General features: G+C 33.6%; 1 protein-coding gene across 4 annotated transcripts; it reads left to right on the top strand.

Moving 5' to 3' along the window:
• Positions 1–15,931: 15,931 nt before the first annotated feature.
• Positions 15,932–23,438, top strand: LOC143043608 (galactosylceramide sulfotransferase-like). Of its 4 annotated transcripts, none has more exons than XM_076215836.1 (3): positions 15,932–16,007; positions 19,816–19,883; positions 21,817–23,438. In XM_076215836.1, the coding sequence occupies exons 1-3, from the start codon at positions 15,972–15,974 to the stop codon at positions 23,228–23,230; spliced, it is 1,518 nt and encodes a 505-aa protein (XP_076071951.1). In that variant the 5' UTR covers positions 15,932–15,971; the 3' UTR covers positions 23,231–23,438. The 4 variants fall into 4 exon arrangements, with proteins under 4 accessions (XP_076071951.1, XP_076071954.1, XP_076071953.1 ...); XM_076215839.1 differs by having other exon boundaries at positions 15,959–15,988; XM_076215838.1 differs by having other exon boundaries at positions 16,003–16,069.
• Positions 23,439–23,706: the final 268 nt, after the last annotated feature.

Genomic DNA, 23,706 nt, shown 5'->3' with positions numbered 1-23,706 from the left:
CAATTTCACATCTTTCATCAAGAAATTTTTTGCAACATATGTCTTTTAACGTTAACATCAAATTTAAAAATTAAAATAACTTTTCAAATAAAACACAAAATATGTCGAAAGTACTGCGTCTTCTTGTCTTCTCTGTATAAGCTTCCTGTAAAAATAACACACAGGATAAAAAGGAGTAAAATATAATTGATCAACAAGCTACACACAGGTCAGTAGTTTTGATTATATATATTAATAAAGGCAAACATGTAGTATTGCATTTTCCTGTCTTTATCTCTGTTTTTCGCGTACCAGTCAATTTAGGCGGAGCGCTGTAATTGGATGTTAGGGTACAATATATTTTTTTTTAATTATCAATCTATAAATGTAGATTGTTTATCTAAAACATAAATATTGAAGCCCACTAAAATGATTTCCAGAGAATTATTCGAAAATATGATGTACAATGACGGTGTGCATAAACAACCTACGTTCTAAGATGTCATGGTAGTATTTGTATTTGACTTCAGTTTCTTAATAGAAGAATATACTAAAGTATTAAAGCACATAACTGCTTTGTCCACGGTTTTTGTTATAAAAGTTGCAAATTTAGAAAATGTTAGTATTGTCGTCTATATAAGAATAAATGCTACCGTTTTCTCTATAATATAAGGTTTACGAACGCTTATCTACATTGTAGGCCCGAGAGTATAAAACAAAAAAGAGTCTAACAAGGAATTGGACTTAGTGATTATCAACTAAAAGATTGAATTCATATGCCCCTAATCGCTAGGCGGAAGGGACTTTAATGAGTTCCCGTGTCCGTCAATACGCTCGAAAGCAGGTCCCGATGTCGATTGCCATTCTATTACATTCGTTTTCCGCAACCTACTGTCAGGACCATATAAAACTATGCTTATTACCATGCACAAAACATAAATTGCAATATGGTGGCGTCACTTTTACCGTTCTCAAGATATGTTTGTTTAGGAAAATAAGCTTGGCGATTCCGCACTCGACCTCAACTTTGCCACAACCAAATGTTTAGAAACTCACACACCTATCGAGATCAACTGTCACTGTGGATGTCATAATTTTCACCGTTCCAGTGGTACGCCCTTTCACTAAGTTTCAAAGAAAAGAAAACGTTAAGAGGTTTGAATTGGCAAATACACTGCATGACTCTAGCTTATTTACAAGTGGGGCCAAATATTGGTCAACATCCCTTATACGGCTCAAATTGAGGAAGTCAATTAGCTATGCGTAAACAAAAAATCTTTGTGCAATGATATTGGACATGTTTCAATCTTTAAGTGACTGACTGTAAGCATGTGTGGATCAGAGAGCCGAAAACCATAGAATGAAGGTATTAAAACTCTGACGTTATCAAGTATATGCTGAGAACTAAACTGAGGGAAACGCATTAAATATAGAACAACGACACAACAGAAACACAACATTAAAATGTAACACACACAGAAACAAACTAAGCATTAGACAAAATCCGATGAGAATAACAAATATAACATCAAAACTATAATAGATACCTGAATTTGGGATGGAAAAGTACCGTGACACGTCTTATAGCAATGCGAATTCACACTCAAATATAAGAGGAAACAAAAACCACAACAGAAACGAACTATAATATAACAATGGCAATTTTCCTGACTTGGTACAGGCAATTTTTAAATGAAAAAATGGTGTGTTGAACCTGGTTTTGTGGCATGCCAAACCTCCCGCTTTATTGACAATATTAAATTTTACATTAAAATGACAACATTACAAAGGAATTGTTTATCCCGAGAAGACTTTTTGGGTGTGCTTAATTTCTGAAAAATACATCTCAATTGGTATCCCGAAAATTGTGTGAAAATGTCTTTGCTTCGACAAGAGTCACCATGTATATCCAAGTTTATGATACATTGTATATGGGCAGAGGAATTGAAAAAGAGGCTACAGTGACAATTTATACCAACTGCATGTACCTGAAATAAATTGTGAAACTTTATCTATCACTTGTGTGTCCCCTGGACATGCATATCCTTCTTTTACTCACTTTGAAAAGTTATAGCATGTATCACTTATCATTTAATGTCGTTTCTTGTTGCGTACTCGATTTCTTCAAATTAAATGTCAATCAGTTTCACACTGACACAAGCAATTGCATTCGTGTTTGCTTCCGACAAAAAGAAAAGAAATTGCAGTTGGTACATATTATGCAATCGAATAAACTAAAGATTTTACCAGAGAAAGCGCTTATAAATATTCCTCGCCGTTTTATTTTCCAGGCAGAAATTAATATATATTAGAATCAAATCAAAAGAAAAGATTGAATTTAAGTGTTTGATACTACCCTTAAAAGACAAGCTATATACGGTATCTAAAGCATTTTTGAATGATTGTTTTTTCTTTCTTCTGTTCATTGGAAGTAATGAGAAAATTGCATAAAATTACACAGAATAAAGTTTAACATTGAACGTCATTATTCTGAAATTTGGTTAGCCCGAGTCACACTGTCACGTTTCAAGAGCTACGTTTTACTACGTTTTTACTACTCGAAACGGGAATATACGTAACGAAGCGTATCGAATCGTAGTGATCCTTTGTTCAAAACGGGACCTGCCCCGTATGTTTTGAAAATTCAACAACAAACGTAGCGAAAATTTAAACAATGTAGAAACCTAGTAAATACGTACCAAAAACTAGCGGAACGTACCAAACGTGCTTACTATGTACCGAAACGTATCAATGCGTGGTGGAAACGTGAGTCTACATGTACTAATACGTAGCAATTCGTGATAAGAACGTAGCACAAACCTAGTAAACCCGGCTAGCTTTCAAAATAACGGGACATTTTTATTCAAAACGTAGTTGAAACGTAGAATTTTGAAACGAAATAAACCGTGACAGTGTGACTAGGGCTTTATGGATAATTTTTAGTCAGCTCTTAGGGTATCTAATAGAGTTGCTGTAAATAATACTTTTTGTGGAACTCTTGCATTAGCAGAAAAATATCCCTTTTAGAAGGTTCATTCTAAAATTTTGTAAAGCAGTATTAGGACTGAAAAAGACAGCCACTAACATAGGTGTTAGATCAGAATTAGATAGATTTACTTACGCTTGCTATAAAAAAAACCTCAAACACTCATGTATTTTTATAGAATAAACTGTAATGATATTAATCCCCTGGTTAAAGATCGATAGAATCTCTACAAACAAATATAAATTAACATTCGGCAGGAATTTATTTTTGGTACTCATTTGCAGATACATTTTTCAAAGAAATTAAAATAAACCCAGAAAATTACTCTAATATAATATTAATGTACCTTTTAAACAATAAAAAAAACGTGTTCAAATGTAATATCAAAAAGTGTGTTACAGAGGAATATAAAAAAACTACTTTTCTTAAATAAGTTTACAAAAATGGATTCCTCATCCAAACTTTGTCTTGATGGGAAATTAAAAAATAATTGTCAGTCTAAGGAATATTTAAATTGCAATAATTTTATACATAGGCTAAGTGATCATTCCTTAGGCATTGGATTAGGAAGGCACAGAAACATTCCAAATGCACAAAGACTATGTAAAAAATGTGGAGTCCTAGATGACAAATTTCATTTCTGTTTGTATTGCGATATTAACATATCATTGCGTTCTAATCTTTTTGATTATTTAAAAGACTAGTATGTTCATTTTTTCATATTTTTTTTATATAAATAAGGCCGTTAGTTTTCTCGTTTGAAATGTTTTACAGTGTTATTTCGGGGCCTTTTATAGCTGACTATGCGGTATGGGCTTTGCTCATTGTTGAAGGTAGTTTTGCAATAAAGATTATATTATTTTCATTTGTGATACAGAAATTAAGGACTGTCAATCAGTCGATACGTTATATATGGACCTGTTGGAATATATTAACACTTCGACTTAAACCTCGGTCAATAAAATCTGAACAGGTCCATATATAACCTATTGACCTCATGAAAAGTCCATAATGGTCATTGTATGTTTCGGGGTTAGTGTGACGTCCACGTTTACTGATCTTCACTGTAGTACATACCTTGTTTAAGGGGTTAGCTGGAGCCCGCCTCCCGGTGCGGGATTTTCTTACTGTGTGGAAGACCCATTGGTGGCCTTTGGCTGCGTTTGTTCTTTGGTAGGGTTGTTGCCGCCTTGACACTTTATTCATTAATTTTCCATTCTCAACGTTATATAATGCAGATACATACAGAACATGCATATAATGCAGATACATGCACAAAATGCATATACAGCATATATATAGAATAACATTTTACAAAACAGTTTATCAATTAAAGTTTAAAGTCATCATTCATTTATTTGTTACAATAATGGAATAAGAAATCTTTAGAACAAATTAAAATTAATCATGTGTTATATAATCTGTATGGACTACGATCAAGGTGTCACGTTTAATTATATAAGGGAGCTATCATTTAATTTTCAGAGGGGTGGGTGAGGGGACTAGGATGAAAAGTGAGTCCTGCATTTTCTTTTAGTTGTATTTTTATTTTTCGATCTATTCGGTTCTGCCTTTTTTATTAGTTTATCCTGACTTTCTTTAACACAAACTATCATCTTGCCATTGTTTTGGAAAGTTGCTCATCCTGCCTTTTTTTTACTCAAAACTTCCGGTCCTGCATTTTTTTCAAATTTCATCCTAGCCACTCCCGTAAAAATCAAATGGTACAAAAATGTAGCTCCATAAAGACCTGCCATTTTGTTCTTTCACGCTCCGTCTACGTGGTGGGTGGGACCCATACAACAGATCTCTGACGATCTCGTTAGTTTTTGTCAGACATAAACCCCAATCAAACCATGCATTGTCTTCCAGTTGCATGTAAAAGTTAAGTAAGCATCAACCAACCAATCAATATCATAGAAAAGAAAAGATATCCATATACATATTTTTTTTTATTTTCAAAACATACATGTACGTTATGACAAACACAAACATTAAAGTTTTCATATTGCTGCTCTTCATGTCAAAGTCACAGTGAGATATTCAACATTCGGCAAATATTCTCATCTCACTGTGAGACGTTCCCTTCCATTGGTATGTTGTTTTTACATAAACTTTAAGTAACTCTGTATACATGCATGTTGAATAACTTGGTAAAGTACTGTATATCAATGATGCGTTCACTTATGAAAGTAAAATTGTCAAGCTAAGTACAAGAAAGGCTGCTGTAAATTAAAGCCATTATTTACTTAAAATTGCAAAAAAAATGTAAATTTATTGAAGCATTTAAAAACTATACAATGCCATGCATGTCAATTGTATTAACATATTAACAGACTGATAACTTTTATTGATAACTTTAATGCAAAAGGGTCTATAGTGATGTCGTATGGTACGACCATTTAACTTCAAAAAGGGAAGGAAGGGGGAGTATGGGTTTTCCTAAAATCATATTCTGATCCCCAGATTTCCCAATTTAAATTTCCGGTTTTTTTACTCAGACAAAACCAATAATCTCCCCCCTTTTTTTAGATGTGTGTGTGTGTGGGGGGGGGGGGGGGGTAAATGGTTGCCCCCTTAACACAAATTTGGAAACAGAAAGGTAACCGGGGTCTCATGAGACAAAGCGTAGACCTGCGTCTCGACGAAGGTTAAAAGGCGCATGCGCGTTTTGGCAGAATACCGAACATTTCACTATACATATAGACAAGTATGTGACACTTAAAATAATTAACATAAATTATTATTATTATCACATATCATAATGTTAATTTTGATTTAAATTAAAATGTGATTGTTTGTCCATATACGGAAACTTAACAATTTCCATACTATGTACGAAGCAGCCGATTTTTAGAAACCAGTAAAGTATGCAATACTGTTACACCCAAATAGGACAATTCGCGTCAAGTAGCATACATGTAACTAACATTCAATGGTTCGACATTGGAGAGCAGTCGTACGGACGGACGGTCTGTCTGATTTATATATTTCTTCAGCGTGGCCCTTACAAATATTGCATAGTACACTCTCAAATATCATCAGGATGTTAACAAGTCTGAGAATATAAAATCATGAAAACACGGGAATTAATTTCTTGGAATTCTTGTGCGTAGATTACTTCTTTCAAGCCAGGTGTCTTATCTTGTATAAGAAATTACTTTTTCGATTTTCTTATTGAAATTAATTGTACATGTAATTTAAATTACGCCGTGTAAAATTAGTAACTGATTATATTGTTTGTCATGACAAATGTGTATGGTTAAATCCATCATTTTATGATAAAGTAGAATAACAATAAAAATGTATGAACAATGTTGGTTAGTGATTCTTGTATACACAAAAAGACTGCTAATTATTATTTTTTTATTGTTCAAAGACTATCCATTTTCCGAGCACTGCCCGATGAATTTTAATTAATTAATTGACGAGATATAATGACACATCTACATGCATACATCATTGCATAAAAAAGGGGGACGATACTAAGGGAGGTAATCAAATACCACTTATAAGTTAAAAAAACCCAACTCTGCTTAAAAAAGCATGAAAAGAAAGACATAACCATAACACAGAGGTCTAAAGATCGAACGAAATAAAAGCTTCGATCTGTTAGAATGGTTAATATAAAAAAGAAGATGTGGTATGATTGCCAATGAGATAATTCCCCACAAGAGAACAAATGACACAGAAATTAACAACTACAGGTCACCGTACTATTTACATCTATTAGATGTTAAATTATTAATCCTGTGTGCAGTGTATCAGGAAAGAATTTGGGATTTGAGGCTAGCGGAGGCTCAACTGAAATGAAGATGAAGATTTTTGCGTTTGATTCTGCAAACAAAAAATACCTCACCTACCTTACAATCCTATTTTGAAGTTACCGAGGCCTCATTCTAAGTTAAAAAATGATTGGTCTTTCGTTTCGGACCAACGATTTTCAACAGAACCATTTGCCTGACTAGTATTATATATGCAAACTGATGGAGAATTCTATAAGGTAAAAATTGTAGACCATATGAACCGTTATAATATTTTTTTGTGATAGACAATTTGGTTTCATAGAATGATCCTAAGATCAACCTCATTACAATTACTTAAAGTCCTAGATCACTGGACTATTATTCTAGACAATGGTGGATCAAATTAACGCAGTTTATACTGTTGTTATGAAGGCATTAGACAAAGTCCCACATAGACGACTTATTAAGTTAAAAAACTTAGATCATAAGGCATGACCTTACACATTGGATTAAGAACTATCCGAGTGACCACCAACAAAGAGTACAAATCAAAATGGCATGATGTTACTACATGTAGTAGTATTCCACAAGGATCAGTTTTTGGACCATTCCTGTTTGTTATCTTTATTAACGACTTGCCGTCTTGTGCAGACTCTGATAGATAGAGCTATAATATACAAAGTCAGGGCCGTAACTACCTATGAGGCAGGGGAGGCAGTTGACTGCCTCCCCTGAATTTTCTACACCAAAATTTTTCTTTTGAAGTAATAAAATGAAATATTGACAATATGTACACGAAGAACTTGAATTTATATTATAAACAATACAAGTTTACAGTTTTAACACTGTTATCATGATACGTGATATATCTGTCATTTTCAGGATTTTTGATCGAAAGTGAACCGTTTCAGTATATTTTTTTTTTTCGTGTGGCCGTCCGTCTGTTATTCAGTATTCGTACGAGAACACATATGAAACTTTGCTTTCGACAATTTTGAATAAACTTAACTATTCACATTTATTTAGGGGCTCCATTAAGCAGAGGAAGTTCCCTTTGTATTGTGAATCTTTTATGATATCGGAAATTCGTTACCGGTTGAATCAGCTGTTCGGTCATTTTTTAACGTCTCCCGGCCGATCGTACGAGAACATTATGGTCAATGCCTTAGTAGTTAAACACTCCAATTCGTTGAAGCAGAGACTTTCTAAACTAAGTATATACTAGTTTAGAAAGTCCCTGGTTGTAGTTATATACATGTCTGTTTCAGCTTTCAACAATATTGAAATTCAAGGTCCTCGACAAAAAAATATCTTGCTTTCTATGATCTTGCTTTATGTTTTTTTAACTGACCAGTTTGATTTCTACAAAAATATCTTTAAATACAGATACTAATTGCAGAGCCATGTGTATATATATGTCTCTGCTAATTGTTTGCATAAAAATTGCTTCCAGGATCCAGCAATACTGATGTTTCTTAAACATGTTAAAGTAAGTAAATCGAAGGAAAACGGGTCATTTTTAGCCATTTTACTGCGAGAAAAATCTCTTGGGGGCCTCAATCGGCGGCCCCAAACCCCTGCCTCCCCTGAAGTCGAACCCTAGTTACGGCCCTGAAAGTAATTGACAATACCATAATGCGAAATGACATATATTAAATATAGTATCTTCACGTGCTTCAAATGGAGTGAAAGATGGCTATTACGTTTCCATCCTGACAAATTCAATGCAAAGCACTACTAATTATGGACCTGAGAGCAATTATAAAATGTCGACATACGATGGATCGAAATCACACTTGAAACAGATCAATCAGAGAAAGATAAAGGAGTAACTATAGATTCAAACTGAAATTCGTTAAACATATACAGACACAAATCAACAAACCAAGCAGTTGAAATTATTAGAAGAACTTATAATAATCTAGATTATAAAATGTTGACACAAAACTATATAGATTTGTTGAGATATACAAGTACTTGGCCACGTCCACTCTGTGTAGTATTTGTATTTGTATCCATCTGATGAGTTACGCCTTTTTCAACTGATTTTTATAGTTCGTTCTAAGGTGGTACTGTTACACAACTGTCCAAGGTTAAGGAATGGTTGGGATCCCGCTAACATGTTTAACCTCGCCACATTCTGTATGAATGTGCCTGTCCCAAGTCCTGAGCCTGTATACGTAATTCAGAGGTTGTCGTTGTGTTATATATTTGATTTTGGTTCATTTTTGGTATAAAAATTAGGCCGTTAGTTTTCTCTTTGAATTATTTTCTATTGTCATTTCGGGGCTTTTTAAAGCTGACTATGCGGTATGGGCTTTGCTCATTTTTGGAGGCCGTACGGTGACCTATAGTTGTTAATGTATGTGTCATTTGGTCTCTTTTGGAGAATTGTCTCATTGACAGTCATATCACATCTTCTTTTTTATAATTTAAATTATAAGAAGAACTTTAAATAATCTAGATTATAAAAGTTTCTGTCTACTATTTAAGGTATTAGCCCGTCCTCATCTGAAATATGCTAGCAGTGTATAGAACCCGCACAAAAAAAAGATATCGAGACAATTGAAAGTCTAGTGTAGAGCAACAAAAATGTATCCAACCTCAAAGATCTTTCATACGAAAAAATTTTAAAAATTAAAAATTCTGAAAATACCTACTTTAAAATTTAGACGGCTAAGAGGCAACATGATAGAAGCTTTAGCCTACAAGATAACAACAGGGGTATATGACTCTTGAGTAACAGATGGTTAAACCTTTTTCAATCGTAACATAAGCTGTAAAGATTGTAAAGATTTGATAAACCGTCTAGCCAAGCATTGGAAAGAACACCCAATGGTTTATAACTTTGACACTGAATACACATATAACACCGGAAGTAGCACAAGTGTAGTTAGTGACGACAAAACAGAGCCAAATATAGAGGAGCAAACTGATCTCCTGCGTTTAGTGTGCGGAGATTTAATGGAAATTAGATTGGACGATCTTAGTACTCCTAATTAGCAAATTTTGATAATGGAACAGAAAGTACTAGAAGTCGAGTTCGTTTTTTGTAATGCCCGCGTCACACTGTCCCGATTTTTACGCCAATGGCAACACGATTATGGAAATTTACAAAATCGGGACTGATCGTATCCAGATCGGGCTATTCGTAGTGCCATCTTTAACCATCGTAGAACCATCGGCCACTTTTTCTAGCCTTCGGGGACAACTTCGGGAAGGGTTCTAAATTTTTTAACATGTTAAAAAATCCCCGAAGGTGCGTCCGATGTTGAGGGTTCGTATTGAGTTCGTATCACCATCCTCACCATCGTAATGTCACCGGGAATGCATCTTTGAACATCGTATTGCATTCGTATTTCCATCGTTTCCATCGGGCAGTTTTGACATTACGATGTCTACACGAATGAATCACGAAGCTACCCGAAGGTCTAACGATGGCAACACGACTTCGTAAAGACCTCGTAATCCCGTCGTGTTGCCATCGAATAAAAGTACGAAGGCGACAAGATGGAACTACGACGACAATAAATCCAGCTAAATGTATTAAGTTAATTTTCGCGGTAAAATACATTTAAAGTGCCATGCGCGATATGCACTGGTCAGTCTAATACGACAGTTAAGAAAGGCGTTCACAAAACATGGAGCTCATATCATATAATTCTATGAGAACAAGAAAGGCGACAGCGTTGTTTCTATTAATCCAAATGGAACAAGAAGAGCATCTATTACAGGCTCAGGATTTACTTTTACAAGTAAAATTTTTTTTTTGTCAATTTTTCATATCAAGTAACATAATGAAAATCATAAACGCGCCTCGTACACCAACACTGCATGTACACGTATATAGGGAAACCAACTTTTTCTTCATTATTCTGATTTTTTATGTATCGTCTGAGTTGTTGTCACACGAATGTTTACTCCATAACCATTTTGTTTTCTATATGTCATATTTTGCCGCATTTATTGCTTTCCCCACATCCTTCCTTTTGTCTATATTATTATGATATTCTCCTGGAAAGAACTCTTTTTGAATAAAAAGGATCAACGAACCCATTACCTTAAGATCAGTCAACATGGGAATAATTATTGGTGATTATTCAGACTAGTGCACCTATTTTACAGTTCAAACAAGGCAATGCCGAGCGTGGCATCCCCTCGTTTGTAAAATATTGGGGACAAATATGGACACTATATTTGTATATGACACATGCAGAAAATGGTAAATTAAATATGCATATTTGATACATAAACTATTTTTTTAGAAATCAACCAAAACATTCAGTAACTGGAAATACCTTTAATATTGTCTTTAGAACCAGCAGGTAAAAAAATGAGCAACCAATTTCCTGTGTATTATGCTATTTCAAGGAGAAAAAAACAAGTCCATCTGCATGACCTTGACCTTTTGCCTTGAACGTAAAAAATGCCAGATCATTACAAGGAGGAACAATAAATATACCAAATGTGGTTAAAATCTTTTGAAGCATATTGGTTTTAGAGTGTCCACAAGGGTGATATTGCCTTGTATTACAACTGCCACTGTGACCTTGACCTTTGAACTTTAAATTCAATAGCGCTTAAGATATTCGTAACAAGTAACACCATACCAAATTAAATGTACAATATAATATATATTCAATATTGATCAAACAATTTAAAACGCGTGAGGCCTTCGGCATATAATTTAAATGCATCGTAAGCTGTACACGACGTCTTTTAGACATCGTATGGCCATCGTGCCATCATCGTAATCCATCGTGTAGCCTTCGTAATCTATCGTGTAGCCTTCGTGATCCATCGTGTAGGCTTCGGCTGAGATATGAAGCTTAAATACCCGTCTTCGGTTAAACTTCGTATGTCCATCTTTTGCTATCGTATATAATTTCGGCACCATCGTATAGACTTCGTTATTCATCGTACTTGCTTCGGTCACTTTTTGGTATTTTAACGAGATCGGGACCAACTTCGTACGAACTTACAATTTTCGCATTCGGGTGTCCATCGTATATAAAAATCGGGACAGTGTGACACGGGCATAAAATACTTCAACATGTATGACTTTTCAATCGAATCTGCTAAAGAGACCACCTGTATCAAGCTAAACTCTTTTTTATATGTATAAGACTATTATGAAGTTTTGATCCTTAATACATTAAGCATAAATTTAGACTGTATCAAAACACTACCTATATTATTTTTCGAATATACATGTATCAGAATTCTGCACTTTTATTAAAAAATTAAATCATATTTGTTAATCTTCTTTTTTCTATGTTTTAAATCGGTTTTTTAAATATTTCGTCTAGTAATTTGTTAATTAGTGTCCTGTAATCAGCGTAATGATTGTCTCCCCCTAGAGAGCCTGGTTACCATGCGATTCGAGCATAAGCCGCGTAGAACCAATGGCAAACTTGTTTGTTTTGGCAAAATAGAACTGAATTAACAAAATTGAAAGAAGAAACAAATATATCTAGGGACAATTAAGTAAATGTACAATTTCCCAGCTCTGTCTTCTTATGCTATATCATATTTCATGTATTTCCGGTTTTACTGAAAAGTTATTAATGACAGGGTTTGAACAATACTGAATCTATAACATTTTGTACTGTGTACTAATTTGATTGAAAACAGTTTGCTTAACGTCCAGTGGCATACATTTCGTGTAAATTCAGGAGTTGAATGTTTTACAATATGGTTTTGACGGAGTTTTGTAGTTTTTTCTTTTCTAAACGAGTATCTTACTGAACATTTTACATTTAGCAGATATCAAACTGTGAGCCATGAGGATCGAAATGCGAATCTGTGATATATATGGATTATATCAGGTAAGCTGTGTTCAGGAATAACGATTTCCTTCAAAAAGGGGGGGGGGGATGTTTTTTATTTAGTTTTTCAACACATTCAATCAATTATATTTTTTTTTCAAAGTTGAACACTATAAAGTTTGAAGGAAATCTGGATTCATAATATGTATTTTTATATATCATCTGCTTGAACAGAATATTTGTTTCCCCATCAAATTAGAGATCAGAATATTTTTTAGGTAAAAACCCTATCCCCTCTCCCGTTTTTGAAGTTAAATTATCTTTCCCTTATGACAAAAAATAAATTATTTCGTCGGTGTGTGATAGGCCAACCTATAGTCTGAAAGTCTCTAAAGGAGCTGCTTTGAAACAAAAAAGGTTTGGTTTAGTTTGAATCAAGGACAGTCATGTTATCTTGATTCGTGAATGTGATGCCATGCTCCAAGTAATTTGAAACTCTTGTCATACCAGCTTATATCCCGACATTAAACAGTTTACCTTTAAGTGCCAATTTACTTAAGAATCAGGCAGTGGTGAAAACATGTCTTGTATTACTTTTAATTTTAGTTTCTTGTGTACAATTTGGAGTTTAGTATGCCGTAATTATCACTGAACTAGTATCTATATTAATTTTGTTTAGGGGTCAGCTGAAGGACGCCTCCGGGTGCGAGAATGTCTCGCAGCATTGAAGACCTGTTGGTGACCTTCTGCTGTTGTCTGTTCTATGGTCGGGTTGTTGTCTCTTTGACACATTCGCCATTTCCATTCTCAATGTTATGACATACAAAAACCAACTCGTGTTGACATTAATTCATATTGTATAACTATATATAGATATAGGAAGATGTGGTATTAGTGTCAATGAGTCAAAACTCCATCCAAGTCACCATTTATTTAAGTAAACCATTATAGGTCAAGGTGCGGTCTTCAACACGGATCCGAGGCTCAAACCGAACAGCAAGCTATAATGGGCCCCACAATAGTAGTGTAAAACCATTCAAACGGGAAAAACAACGGTCTAATATATATAAAAAACGAGAAACACTTATGAACCACATAAATAGACTTTCTTCTTCTTTTCATTTTCTGGAAATTAAAGATACAATCGGTTGAAATACACTGAAAATTGGAATCAAGGTGGAGCTTATACTCTGTAATTTAATATCATTCTAACCAAAATTTTAAATTATCTAGAGATTTCTCGAATTAACAAACAAGCAGAAAGGAAAGACCTACCAATAGGGCTCTTCACGGTTAGTTCGGCCATATTGGATAGGGGTCAGATTTTTTGGAAGGAGGTGGAAATGGTATGATTCAAGATTCAAAGTTGTTCCAAGCAACAGCTCTGTTTTAATGATGTTTTCCCGTATTTTTCACACCATTTTTACCTCTATTATGAAAATCTGCCCCCTATCCAATATGGCCGAACTAACCGTGAAGAGCCCTATTCTAACTTTGGATGAAGGTATATTCAAAATAGGATGGTTAGGTCAATGTTTTTTTCGGGCACATTCCATTATTTCTTCTAAATTACCTAATGGTCACAAAGACCGACACTTTAAAAAAATCCCGTTTAATGTTTATAAAGTCCATATGCAGGGTCTAAAAAGTTTGTCAGATAGGGACAAACACTTTGATTTGCAAAATTCCGTCTAATGATCCATAAAGGATCCGAATTGATACAAGACATAAGAGAACGACCATTGACCATTGAACTTAAAAAAGTCCCCCCACCCCAAAAAAAAAAAAAAAATTAATATTAAGATCCTAATTTTAATGGAAAAAATATAATGGTCAAACAGATTACAAAACAAGCATTCTGAATCTAGCTTTTCCCAATGCCTTATAATGTTAATGTTTTGGGAAAAAAATGACTGTTAGCGTCGAAAAACTAAAATAAAATGTTCCCGGTTTGCGCGAATAATATTTTCTGACTCCGACACAAGCCCCCCTCCCATCCCTTCACACTCACACACAAACCCTATAAGTTTAAATCGTTTCTCCCTTAGTGTATTACACGGATTAAAGTGTCATCTTCTTGGACGAAGTACTCAATTACATTTAGTCTATTCAGTTAATTATCTATTCCCTGTGACAATTTAGACAATAATTTACAAACAAGTAGGACACTATTCACCCTTTTGATCTATAATTGTTATTTCTATTGAGGAACAAATTACTGTTAATCTGCATAATCCTTTAATTGCTTGTGCTTTAAATATTTTGTTTTTGTTATTATGTAACATTACATTTAGTTTGAAGTTTGTTCCTCGGTCTTGCGGGATTGCTGAAATAAAAGTTTAAGGAGTAAAATATTCCATCTTGATTTCATATATTCGGAACACCATTTTACCCGGCTACACAACCCTCATTAGCATTGACTTTATTGATCCTAAGAAGCTATATATCCATATCTCTATATAGAGAGAGGTTAGGGGGCGTTTAAAGTGTACAGGAAAGGGTTCATTGTGCATGGTGTCAAATATGGCTTTATGTTGGTGCAAATTATGTTTCATATATATTAGATAATGGAATGAACTAGACTAGTGATTTATATGGACTTTTCCTTTAGGAAACAGTGTAGATCAGCATGCGAGAAGATTTTTTCTCCTCCTCCGTATCAAGCTTTTAGTGAAACTTTCGTTGCGAAACTGATAATAAAGAATGAAACAATTAATTAATTAAGGAGAAACAATATGCATCTTTTTTACGCTTACATATGCGGAATGGTCGGTGCATGAATAGATACAAAACAAAAGACTTAAATGAAACAACCATTTAACTTCAAAAATGGAAAAGGGGGGGGGTATTAAAAAAAAATCGGCGCTATCAACTTCCTTTTTTTCTTCTTTAATAGTAAACACTATAAGATATGGGGAAAATCGGAATTCAAAATATTTAGTTTGTCATCTGCTCGACCACAAAAAAAACATACCCACTTATGAAGTTATAAATGGTCATTGCGAAACGACCGTTAAACAGAGATTGAGAAAAAGATGTTACTTTACACTGTTAATAACGGCTTTAACCTTTTAAAGTATGGCTAAAATAAATGTCCTCTGAGACTTTTATAGTATTGGTGATTTGACAAGTTTTCATAAAAGTGTCTAAAGTGCAATAATATACTGACGACTTTACATTAAATGTGCGTCATAATTTTTTTTAACTTTTATTTCTTTTTTTCTCTGTCATGTTCATAAGTATAAGATGAACATTAGTTTTACACAACTTCTCAGTTGTACAGATAGCATATATCTATATTAAACATAATCAAAAGACGGAAATAGACATGTAACTTAATAAAGGTTAGCAAAACGAATCTAACGTTAGTGTCATGTAAAAACAATAAAAGGTATAAGATGTCAGATTTAATGTCTTTATGGGTCTAAGTCAACCATCCATAATAGTACGAAGACAGTGATAAATCGTTGATTAACTAAATGACAATACAGTATGTATAGGCGGCGCTGGTATGTTTTTAGGATTATTGTAAGTTGTGTTATATAGGCAAATGTTAAAAGGAAAGCCTGCATGGATATATGGGCAATTATGTATGTTATTTCATAAAAGTGGATATCAGAAAATTTAAAATTATTGAGAATGACAGTTTTTAATCATGAGGTATTTATTTTTAATATTTTATCGTGGAGCTTTCCTGGTTGTCTTCCCTGAATCTGCAAATAAGTTATTGTATTTTCATATAGGTTTGATAATTGATTGGTTCATGCGGCAAATTCAAACAGAAGAACTTAGATAAACAAAAGGGGAAGGGTTAGCTTACACTAATTCAGTTCTTGTATTTTCATATTATTTTGTTTTTTTGTTGTTTTTTTTTGTCGTTGCAACCGAGCAACTTTACTTGCGGTGCACGCGGCAAATTCAAACAGAAGAACTGACATCATGATAAAAAAGGGAAAGGGTGAGCAAACACCAGTTTATAATGCAATATTTACAATATTTGAGAACCTTGAATAAGTATGCACAATAATTTCGATGTTTCATGATTTGGGCTTAAACATTTGAAATTCAATAAAAAAAATTCTTCAGATTATAAATTTGAATTATTAATTTCAAAACTAGAAAAAAAATGTCATACTGTTATTTTGGAATGGATTAAATCGTATTATAAAAACAAATACTGCTTTATAAAATGTTATTCTTAAAAGAAGAGTACAAAATCATTTAAAAATCATCGTGCTGCAGAGAAGGAGTAAAAGGGAGTGTATGGGTCCTGCCCCCCCCCCCCCCTTTTGGGGAAAAATTGGTTGATTGTATAAGGAATCACTGAAATATGACTGGAGCGGCCCCTCTCAGGAGCATTCAGTGAGACCCACTTATGAACATTTTTGGATCCGTTCGTGTACAATGTACATGTATCTACGAACATAATTGAAATATTCACTTTTCAAGTACTTATTAACATTCTATATGTGCCCACCCAGAGGTCGCCGCTTGTAATTCAGTGGTTGTCTGACATATTTGTTTTTTTGTTTATTGTTTTGTCGTATGTCATTCCGTTTTTTCTCTCTCGTTACATTAGTTCACATATTGCCACGTGCATATCTTTTGTAGCAAACTATAATAGCTGTATGGGTTTTTGCACATTGTTGAAGGCCGTTCAGGGATCCACATTTGCTTAGATATGTTTCATGTTGGAGTTGGTGCTTCATCGGCAATGACAACAAGTGCTTTAGTAAGAGGGGAGAGTGGGATTAAACCATTTAACAGTAAAAAACAAACAAATACAGATTGTTTCTTGCATTACTTATCACAATAAACAAGTTAAAATTCTTTATCACATAAACAAGGCCTTGTTTTTTTTATTTGTTTATCTGTATAATTATGTACAAGACAATTATAATTAATCAGGTTAAATATAAACTTGTCAAATAACATTTGTAACACAATTGTATTGTTAAAGGTGACATACTTTCCCTGGAGGTGGACGTCGAGGACAGATCTTTCTTATGTTGATATATGATGTGAATGACGTATACATGTATGAATACGAGGCCCCTCATGGGGTGTTCAAGTAATCACATAATCACAAATATTTTGCCAATACAATCAAATAATTATGAATTATTTTTTTAAACAAGATAATCAAATAATCAAAAATACAGTCCTAGAGACTAAGAAAGAAGATCTGGTATAATTGCCAATTCTATAACTCTCCACAAGAGACCAAATCACAAAGAAATTAACAACTATATGTCACCGTACGGTCTTCAACAATGAGCAAAGTCCATACACCTTATTCAGCTAAATGTATATGCGGCTCCGAAATGACATTTGTAAAACAATTCAAAAGGGACAACTAACTTATTCATGTACACAATATGTACGTAACGTGAAACAAATATATAACACATCAACAAACGACAACCACGTGAACTAAAATGATTGTTGGTTTGCTGTTTTCATTGTATTGTAGTTACCAAATATACAGCAAAATGAATGAAAACGTTTCATGCATATAAATCTTTATTTCAAATGCTTTTAAACACATGTCCATAAATTAATCCTAATTCAATTTAAAAATCAGCATAATGAAAACGAGAACAATATACATTCATCTATCATGTCATTAAACATGACACCTATCTGTAACATATCTTGTGAATCAATGCACGGTTAGTGTTATTAGCAACGACAAATGGAGAACTAAAAAACGGATCTTATTTTATTTTCTATAACTTATATCTAATAATATAAAAAATAAGATGTGGTATGAATGTCAATGATGAAATTCTCAACAATAGACCAAACAAATTGAATATGTAGACAGAAATGGTCACTTCTCATGCATGGGTTTTTATTTTTAACTTTTTGTCATGTATTCAGAAACCTCGTCTTTTATCCATACATGTATAGTCTTTTATCCACACATGTATAGTCTTTTATCCACACATATATAGTCTTTTATCCACACATGTATAGTCTTTTATCCAATGTATAGTCTTTTATCATCATTGACTTTAAGTTCACTATTATATAATATATTCTTCTACAAATGAAGCCACAGGCGAATGCGGGAGGCCTCTTTTTCTTCTTTGATAGTTTTAAGTAAATATTATAGATTGATGCTTTCAATTCCAATTTTCCCCTGTGAATTTACCTGATCATTCCACCCGTACATGTACAATCTACATGTCAACTTAGTACATTGATATATCCATCATGGATCATAATAATACAGATTCGTTTCCTTGTTCAGTTAATACCAGTTCTGATGGAAAAAAAATAATACAAATGGTTTGGATTAAATATGGTAATAAACACATATAATATATAAAAAGAAGATGTGGTATGATTGCCAATGAGATAACTCTCCACAAGAGACAAATTGACACAGACATTAACATTAGGTCATCGTACGGCCTTCAACAATGAACTGAAAGCCCATACCGCATAGTCAGCTATAAAAGGCCCCGAAATGACGAAACAAAAAATCAAACGAGAAAACTAACGGCCTAATTTATGTACCAAAAAATGAACGAAAAACGAATATTCTCCAAATGCAAAATTAGATAGTTTTTAACGATTTGAAAAATCAAAAATTATTTTTTAGTTTGCAAACTGTTGTTTTGCTCATTTTTTAAAATATATTATAACCCGTTATGAAAACGCCTGCAAGCATCAAAAGGACGTTTTAAAATTTGAAATCAATTGAGAACTGGTTGATAGTATTCCTTTTTTGCATATAAGTCCGGATACAATTTCCAATTTCCGTTGTTACATAGGAAAATGACGAGATGTAAATCTACTGTCAACAAGCCAGGCAGTTTGTTAGCAGCAATGAGATTACCCATGGTCCTTCACATTCGGAAAGTAATGGCTATCACTAATTTCAAATCATTTGTTATTTTAACTATTTGACATCAAATTGCAATCTTGTTCAGTTCTTTGTACATACATGTATTTTAGGATATCACACGAGATATCTATGATCGTAGCAAACGAGTAGGCTATACCTTTACCAAATATAAAATATCATCATCATGCAAATATTTGTTTACAATAATTAATTGCATTAAAAAAAAAATCTTGCTACTAATTGAATAAGTTGAACAGATGTACAAACACATATGTTGCATATACATGTTTGTTTTGGGGCTTTCCCTTTCTCTCGTCGTTGAAAGGAGACAACATACAACGTAAACATGTATCTCAATCAATCGAACGTTTTAATTTCAAAGTGAAATCCACAACGCCCTTATCGATAAAAGTGTAGCTATTTCTAGTAAATCTATTATATAAAGTACGAATTTCTTAATTCAATTGGTTTTATTTACAGTGTATCCCTAAAAGATATTGTGCTAATATGCCAAAATTACAGTTTTCAATGAGCAAATGCATATCAAGGTAGGTTATATTTTGCTACGAAAATGATATATATATATATATTAAAGATTGTGTGCCGGGTTGCATAAAAACCTTCATTTATCTTGCAAGTATTGTCAAATAACATGTATTTATTATAGTAAATATATATAAATATATACAAATGTTTATGTAAATTCTTCTTTCTACTATGACGTAAATCACGAAAAAAGAGATATGGATATTTCCCCGGTCGCATGTGGTTCCTTCAAAGCATTAAAGTAAGATTTAACGATGTCGATTTGAAGTATCAAAGAGCCTGATAACATGCTATTTCATTTTGGTGATCTCAGACAATTCTTTTCGCTAGTACTTTAATACATACATTAAATAATTCCAGGGGCGGATGCAGGAATTTTCGAAAGGGGGGGGGTGTGCTAACCCAGGGCAAAGGGGGGGTGCAGGGGGGGGGGTGCAAAACATATGTCCCGATACAAATGCATTGATCGGCAAAAATAAAGGGGGGTGCGCACCCCCGGAACCCCCCCCCCTTCCTGGATCCGCCACTGAATTCAATAAAACCCAACATGGATTTTCTTTGAGCTGATACAGAAGGTAACTGTTCTCTAGCTTACATGTTATCAATTTCATTTTCGTTTTTGGATTTTTTTCAATAGCTTTTTATATAGTCTTGGCACTCAAATATTTGGGTTTTCTTGTTATTGATGAATGCGATTTAGATGCAAGAAACTTTTGTTTCTATCACATTTCAATGTTTCAAAGCTGATTGCATGCAGTATTTGCTATTTTTGAACATCGGAAAGGTTGCTAATGTTATTTTTCTAAGGCATGCGCAGGACTAATAACTTTAGTGCGAATACAAAATCAAGAAAAAAGAAAAAACACGCAATGTTTTTATAATATGAAATATTTATTCATTTGTGTAAAGCCTTATAAAACGCAAGAAGTTTACCTGGCTTGTCAACACTGATGTTGTGAGCTTGAACTCTACTCGCGGCACCAATCTTTATTAATAAAGATTACAAGTTTTCCTGCCGAAGGTCGGTGGTACGCTCTGGGCAATACGGCTACTCGTAAAAGAAACTTAACGCCGCGGAATAGCAAATGGTCACTGTGCTAAACACCAACATCATTGACATTCCATTCTATTTTAACATATAAAACAATAAGAGTCGTTGCATTACATTCACGCCTTTATTGGATCTAAACAATAAGATACGTTTTTTTAGTTAATGTATAGAATTAAAACAATACTTTCTAGCTACATTTTTGTACATGTACTAATGTGTAAAATTGAGAATGGAAATGGGGAATGTGTCAAAGAGACAACAACCCGACCATAGAGCAGACAACAGCCGAAACATTGAACTAATATATACAGAATGATTTTAAGATACCTTAAGCACCCAAATTCCGAAAGGTTTAAGGTGTCAGACCACCAATTACTCCATCCAATTTAGAACGTAAAAGTAGCCCTACTCTGACACAAAATAGTGCTTTTGGTGTCCTTGTTTACTTAAACTAACAAACAAATTTGCAGAAATGAAACTTTTGGTGAAAGAGAAATATATCTAGATCATTTTGAGCCAAAATTTACTTGTCTATGAGTTTGCATTAAAAATTGAGGATTAATGCTCTCCATAGTATACTAATTTTAGATTTCCAGAAAACCAGGTGTTTTTTTTTTTTGGAGTACCTCTGTTTGAAGGTCAGTTATTTTGTTAGAAGGCTTTAAAGGTATGGTGAAAATTGGCATGTAGAAAGCTGATACATATACAATTAAGGATATACCTGGTTTCTATGAAGTTAAACTTAAGGCAACATATTTAGAAAGCTGTGAAAATTGCAAAATTTGGTTAAACAGATAGGGATTTTTAATTGGTGGTCTGACACCTTAAATGATATGTTATTTTGTTTATTCATAATTTTTTTATTATATATTTATATATTTCAGATTTTTCTTGCTTACTCTCCTAGTAGTCTGTGTGATTTTTATAAGCTTGCCATTTATAGGAAAACACTCAACTGTGATATTTTATGAAGCTGCATTTTATAATGTTTCCGTTGAAAAAAATACTCATCGTTATTCTAGTCTAGGTTATCCAGAAGATTTAAATATAAAAACATCCAAAAACCAAATAAAATTTCGGTCTGTGGACATAGAGACTACAACAACACAGATTACAACAACGAAACAAATAGATGTGTCTACTGAAAAATTACAAACTGTAAGACATGTTAATAAAAGTTCAAATATAAAAGTGTCACAATCGATAAAAGTACCGAAGTGTTATAATCCAATAAACCACGTGGCGTTTTTAAAAGTGCATAAAGCCAGTAGCACGACTGTTATGAATATTTTCCTCCGATATGGAGATTCGCACAGACTAAATATAGTTCTTCCAAGATCCGTAAAACAAGGTGCCTTTAACTATTTAGGTTATGGTGTAACAGTTCAGAAAAAAAGAATAAATAAAATTCCAAGCAATGAGACATATAATATTTTATGTAATCATGCTGTATATAACAAGGAAGCGTTTTCAGAACTTCTAGGACCGTATTCAATTAACATAGGAATTGTTCGTGATCCATTTACACAGTTTCCTTCCGCTGCATATTACTACGGTTTACTGAGTCGTATTAAAAAACGTTTTGGTAACATAAAAAAAGCGGAAGAGCTACTTTCAAGGTTCTTAAAATCACCTGATGCGTTTGGCTCCATTTTGCACATTCACAACGGAATGTTTTCAGATTTTGGACTTCCAAAGAAGGACTTTCATAATGAAGAAGCAATCAATAAACGCATCACCGACTTGGATAAGGAGTTCGCGTTAGTCATGGTCACAGAACTGTTTGATGAATCGCTTATATTAATGAGAAGAATTTTGTGCTGGGGAATTAAGGACATTCTGTATGTTCCTCTGAATATCAATAAGAATAAGAAACAACATCCAATAGTTCTCAGTGAGGATACAAAGCAGAATTTATTCAAATATAATTATGCTGATTTCAAATTATACATACACTTTCGCGATAAAATGATAGAACAAATCAAAGATCAAGGCCAGGATTTCTATTCAGAAGTTAGATATTTCAAAAAAGTTCATGTGATAGTTACGAAATTTTGTCACGAGAGTTCGTTAAAGAAATTTCCAAGTTCTGCATCTGTCCTTATAAAAGCTTCAAGCTGGAATACAGATTTTACAATTAATTCAGCAGAATGTAAATTTATGATGTCTTCCGAACTCCCTTTACTTAAAGGATTGATGAGTAAGGCTGAAACCCGGTATAATATCTGGCTCGAAGCAATGCTCGAAAGTTTTTCAGGCACCAATACTGCATTTATAAAGAGAAATGTGATATCATGAGTAAGCTAATTCCACCGGAACAATTCTTAAGAATTATTGTGCAGAATCAGGACGCGCAATGTTCGAAAACGAGGATAAATTTACTGATCATTTTGCAGAAATAGGAAACGCAATGTTTGAAAACGAGGGTATACAATAAATTTCTGTCTCATCATAATCACAGGTACTTGTGGACAGGATACCCTTTGGGTGCCCCTGAGTGGAAATATCCCGAATGACCCCCCATATAGTTTAATTTTGATTTATTTTTTATTAAACGTTTATTTAAATTGTTTTCACTGGGAATATATGTCGAAGTTGTCAGTAACTTCGACATATATTCCCAGTGAAAACAATTTAAATAAACGTTTAATAAAAAAATAAATCAAAATTAAACTGCATGGGGGGTCATTCGGAATATTCCCACTCAGGGGCACCCAAAGGGTATCCTGTCCACAAGTACCTGTGATCTTAATACGATTTTGTTAACTATATTG

This window comes from Mytilus galloprovincialis, chromosome 8 (assembly GCF_965363235.1).
Source record: "Mytilus galloprovincialis chromosome 8, xbMytGall1.hap1.1, whole genome shotgun sequence".
Taxonomy (NCBI): domain Eukaryota; kingdom Metazoa; phylum Mollusca; class Bivalvia; order Mytilida; family Mytilidae; genus Mytilus; species Mytilus galloprovincialis.
Note: the sequence above shows the minus strand (reverse complement) of the source record. Positions and strands in the feature narration are given on the sequence as shown.

Bases quoted from the DNA above. Each gene is read 5' to 3' on its own strand.
- LOC143043608 (XM_076215836.1), top strand. From the start codon at position 15,972: ATGTATAGGCGGCGCTGGTATGTTTTTAGGATTATT. The intron at 16,008-19,815 runs GTAAGTTGTGTT...TTTTATTTACAG, and splicing joins GGTATGTTTTTAGGATTATT to TGTATCCCTAAAAGATATTG. The intron at 19,884-21,816 runs GTAGGTTATATT...TATATATTTCAG, and splicing joins ATGAGCAAATGCATATCAAG to ATTTTTCTTGCTTACTCTCC.